Genomic DNA, 5,189 nt, shown 5'->3' with positions numbered 1-5,189 from the left:
CCTTCCTTGAGGTTTTAGTTTAATTTCTAGGCAGATTTTTGGTTCGCGTACATTTCTACGTAAATCAGACGTGAAACCTGCAGGGGAAAATTTGCATATTTGTCCAAAACAAAGTAGTAAAATAGCATACTTAAAGGTCCCATGACACGGCTTTTATATAGACCTTAGTCATCCCTAATACTGTATCTGAAGTCTTTTATATAGACCTTAGTGGTCCCCTAATACTGTATCTGAAGTCTCTTTTATATAGACCTTAGTGGTCCCCTAATACTGTATCTGAAGTCTCTTTATATAGACCTTAGTGGTCCCTAATACTGTATCTGAAGTCTCTTTTAGATAGACCTTAGTGGTCCCCTAATACTGTATCTGAAGTCACTTTTATGTAGACCTTAGTGGTCCCTAATACTGGATCTGAAGTCTCTTTCCCAAAATCCAGCCTTGATGCAGAATTACAGCCACTAGAGCCAGTCCCACATTGACATTTCCTTGGTATGTGCCATTTCTGAGTCTGTAGCTTTTGACCAGGCCAAATTCTCTGGGCCTCTTATGACCTCATAAGGGGCAAGATTCCAAATCTCCAACTGGGCTTTAATTTTCTCAAAGGCAGAGCAGGATACCCGTTGCTCGGTTTACACCTATCACCATTTCTAGCCACTGGGGGGGGGGGGGGGGGGGGGGGGGGGGGGGGGGGGGGGGGGGGGGGGGGGAACTCATATTAATCATCAATAACTCAAAGTGACATTTTCATGCCATGGGACCTTTAAGAATTACAACCAATCAAACAGTGATGCATGATTTAAAAAGAAAACAATCAGCAGGAATGTATAGTATTTGTGATTTGTAGTTTTAAAAAGTTCAAAAATCTCTGGTTTTGTCATTTTGATGTTCTATAATCCAAGGATATAAAACGTCCAATTCACCCTCATAGAAGCTATAACTCCGCGCTGGTTGTTTCCACGGTAACACGTCTTAAGAATAGACATTATATAGCCTATATTTTGATAACTTCACTAAGTGTACTTTTTTGTTCTTCGGGTTTTTGAAGTGTGAGTCTTGCTTTGTGCTCAGTTCCAGTCCACGTTGTGTGAGTAACTCCAGTTATAAAAGCGTGGGACGTTCTCCTTCTCACAGATACTCACTGCATGCTCTCTCTCTCTCGCTCTCGCTCTCTCTCTCGCTCTCTCTCTCTTTCTATGTGTAATTTTGAGATTTTGGGTTTTTCAGTATGTGTATCTTTCTTCTCTTCAGCATGGAAATGCCTCTAATAATAAAACCAGTGACAAATCTATGAATATAATAAAGAATTTGTTGTTTTTCCACCTCCTGTCAATTGCTTTTACTCATAATAAACACTAGACACTTAGCTAGCTAACAGACTACTAGCCAGTCAGGAGCAGAGTATGAGGGCCCTGACAGTACCTAGGTAAGGACTACTAGCCAGTCAGGAGCAGAGTATGAGGGCCCTGACAGTACCTAGGTAAGGACTACTAGCCAGTCAGAAGCAGAGTATGAGGGCCCTGACTGTACCTAGGTAAGGACTACTAGCCAGTCAGGAGCAGAGTATGAGGCCCTGACAGTACCTAGGTAAGGACTACTAGCCAGTCAGAAGCAGAGTATGAGGTCCCTGACAGTACCTAGGTAAGGACTACTAGCCAGTCAGAAGCAGAGTATGAGGGCCCTGACAGTACCTAGGTAAGGACTACTAGCCAGTCAGAAGCAGAGTATGAAGGCCCTGACAGTACCTAGGTAAGGACTACTAGCCAGTCAGAAACAGAGATCTAGATTTGTTGTTTTAGCGGGTTACTTTTACAGGACCCACAGCATTGGGAAAGGAAAAAGCCCATGTATTATACATATATTATACATATAACCCATATATTATACATATATTATACATTTATTATATATTTAACATGTATTACACATATATTATACATATATTATACATAAAACCCATATATTATACATATAGCCCATAAGTTATACATATGTTGTACATATAACCCATATATTTTACATATATTATACATGTATTATACATGTTTTATACGTATACATGTATAATATATGGGTTGTATGTATACAAGACCAAATATTATACATATAACCCATATATTATACAAATAACCCATATATTATACTTATATTATTTACATCATTATTCCTGATAAAAGAATGTTGATGTGAGAATTAGAACCAGAACCAGAACCAGAACCAGAACCAGAACCTTCACTGTGACATCATCGGTGGTCCTGAGCAGTCTTCATATCCAGGATGTCTGTCCACATTCAGTCATTTCACTCTGAACTGTTGGTGGAACACACTCAGAGACATCTGTCTGCAGCCAGGACGTATTGGACCGACCGAGCTGAAGAACATGGAGATCCAAGAAGATAACGGAGATCCAGAAGGCCCCCCCACCCAGGCCCAGGTCTGCTCTGGAGAAACCCTCTCCACCCAGGCCCAGGTCTGCTCTGGAGAAGCCCTCCCCCCCACCCAGGCCCAGGTCTGCTCTGGAGAAGCCCTCCGCCCCACCCAGGCCCAGGTCTGCTCTGGAAAAGCCCTCCCCCCCACCCAGGCCCAGGTCTGCTCTGGAGAAGCCCTCCCCCCCACCCAGGCCCAGGTCTGGTCTGGAGAATCCCGCCCCAAAAAGCCCTCGCTTTGGAAGAGAATTAAGGGTTTCTTCAGAAAGAAATTCAGACCCACCAGAAGCCAAGAGGAGTCTGATGAGGAGGCGTCCACAAGAGACGAGGAACCCAAACCGGACCGCTCTGATATGAATGATGAGTTCAAGGACACATTCAATGACTCAGAGAGTGAAGGCGTATCCGACAGGAAAGACCTCGAGAACCAGCAGGGGGGGTCTGACGGTGAGGCTTCGGCTACAGGAGACAACGGACCGAACCGTTCTGATATGAACGATGAGTTCAAGGACACATCCAGCTCGCAGAAACCAGACAATAACTCAAAAAGCGAAGGCAACCACATCAGGAAAGACCTCGAAAACCAGCAGTGGTGGTCTGATGATGAGGAGTCAACTTCAGGAGACAACGGACCGGACCGCTGTGACATGAATGATGAGTTCAAGGACACATTCAGTGACTCAGAGAGCGAATTCGGGTCCGACAAGAAAGACCTGGACTGGAAGTCTGACAAGGCGTCAAACAGTCAAGTCTTCACCAACGGATCAGAACAGGACTCTGAAAACAAAGGGGACTACATCAGGAAAGACCTGGAGAACCAGCAGGGGGGGTCTGATGATGTGGAGTCAACTTCAGGAGACAACGGACCGGGCCGCTCTGATATGAATGATGAGTTCAAGGACACATTCAGCTCGCAGGAACCAGACAATGACTCAGAGAGCGAAGACGGGTCCAGAGACCTGGACTGGAAGTCTGACGAGGCGTCAAACAGTCAAGTCTTCACCAACGGATCAGAACAGGTCTCTGAAAACAAAGGGGACTACATCTGGAAAGACCTCGAGAACCAGCAGGGGGGGTCTGATGAAGACACGTTGACTACAAGAGACAACGGACCGGACCGCTGTGATATGAATGATGAGTTCAAGGACACATCCAGCTCGCAGGAACCAGACAATGACTCAAAAGGCGAAGACGACTACATCAGGAAAGACCTCGACTGGAAGCAGGGGGGGTCTGACGAAGACTCGGCAAGCCAAGGCGGGTCCGACAGTGAAGACGAGGACTGGAGTTGGGGGGACTCCGATGACGAGATCACAGTCAGGTCCTTCCCATGTTGGGACGACCCCCTCGACTGGGAGTGGTGGGGGCTGGGTGGTGAGTTCAGGGGTCCACGTGGGTTCCTGGAAGGAGAGTCCCTCTATGACGTCTACAAGAAGCAGGGGGGGTCGGAGGACTCTGGGGCCTTCGAGGCCTGGGAGGGGTCTCAGGTCTTCAGTGTATTCAGACTTCAGAGGCCAGACTGTGTGTGTTGTGTTAGACGGTTCGTCATATACCGTTAAACATTAAAACTGCAAATAAAGGCCCCGAAATATGAAATGAAATCCATATCCCTGTGTCCTCTATTTAACAGGAAGTCATGTTTAAATGCACTCGGTAATTCACACACAAACACACACACACACACACACACACACACACACACACACACATACAGAGACACAGAGACACACACACACACACAGACATATATACAGAGACACACACACACACACACACACACACACACCGACAGTCGTGTCTGGCTATCTTTGTGGGGACCAGTCATTGAGCATTCCCTCACCCTAACCCTAACCATAACCATCAAACCTAAATGCCTAACCTTAACCCTCACCCTAACCCTAACCATAACCATCAAACCTAAATGCCTAACCTTAACCTACACCCTAACCCTAACCTTAACCATCAAACCTAAATGCCTAACCTTAACCCTCACCCTAACCCTAACCATAACCTAACTCTAACCCTACTCCTAAAACCAAGTCTTATTCCTCAAAAAGCCCTTTAACGTTAAGGGGACCAGCATTTTGTCCCCACAAAGCTGTCAGGGCCCCATAAGTATACTGTATTCACAGTTTTTGGTCCCCACAAATGTAGCAATGCCTAGTCCACCTACACAGACGCGCACACACACATACATACAGAGACACACACACTCACACACACAGACATGTATACAAAGACACACACACACACACACACACACACACACATTCAGAGACACAGAAACACACACAAACACACACTAAGGAGACGGCAGCCCCCCCCCTTTCGGTGCTTGGACCCGGGACCTCGTTCTTTCGGTCATGAAACATGAAGTAAAAGCATTACTGTCACATTACAGTGTAAATAATACAATTCCTAAAAACTGGATCTGAAACTACATTGAAGATGGAGGCCTGTTTGTCTAAATGTTGCTGAAACTAAATTCAGAAAAAACACCAAAAACAACCCAAGACTGACTTTAGAAGAACTAGATTTATTTTTCAATGAAACCGCTCCAGTTTCCAAATGATGCTCTTACAATAAATTACATTAAAAATACAAAATAATTTAAAAAACACACTGTAAACACTCAGGAGAGAGAGGTCTGGACCGTCCTGGGGGGTTTCAGAGTCTCGGGTGCCTGTCCCCGGACCAGTCCCTGACCAATGGAGGTGCTTCGCAGAGCGGGGCTTGCCTAGAAGTTAAGTGTGGGGTGGGGGGGGG

At 45.7% G+C, this 5,189-nt stretch overlaps 1 protein-coding gene across 1 annotated transcript in view; it reads left to right on the top strand.

The window, feature by feature from the left end:
* The first annotated feature begins 2,377 nt into the window (after positions 1-2,377).
* LOC117942389 overlaps positions 2,378-5,189 on the top strand; it is an 18,231-nt gene continuing 15,419 nt past the window's right edge. The window contains exon 1 of the mRNA XM_034867816.1: positions 2,378-3,903. Coding sequence (XP_034723707.1) covers positions 2,378-3,903 — 1,526 coding nt within the window. The remainder of the gene's footprint in view (positions 3,904-5,189) is intronic.

The sequence above is a fragment of the Etheostoma cragini genome, chromosome 3 (assembly GCF_013103735.1).
Source record: "Etheostoma cragini isolate CJK2018 chromosome 3, CSU_Ecrag_1.0, whole genome shotgun sequence".
Taxonomy (NCBI): Eukaryota; Metazoa; Chordata; class Actinopteri; order Perciformes; family Percidae; genus Etheostoma; species Etheostoma cragini.
Note: the sequence above shows the minus strand (reverse complement) of the source record. Positions and strands in the feature narration are given on the sequence as shown.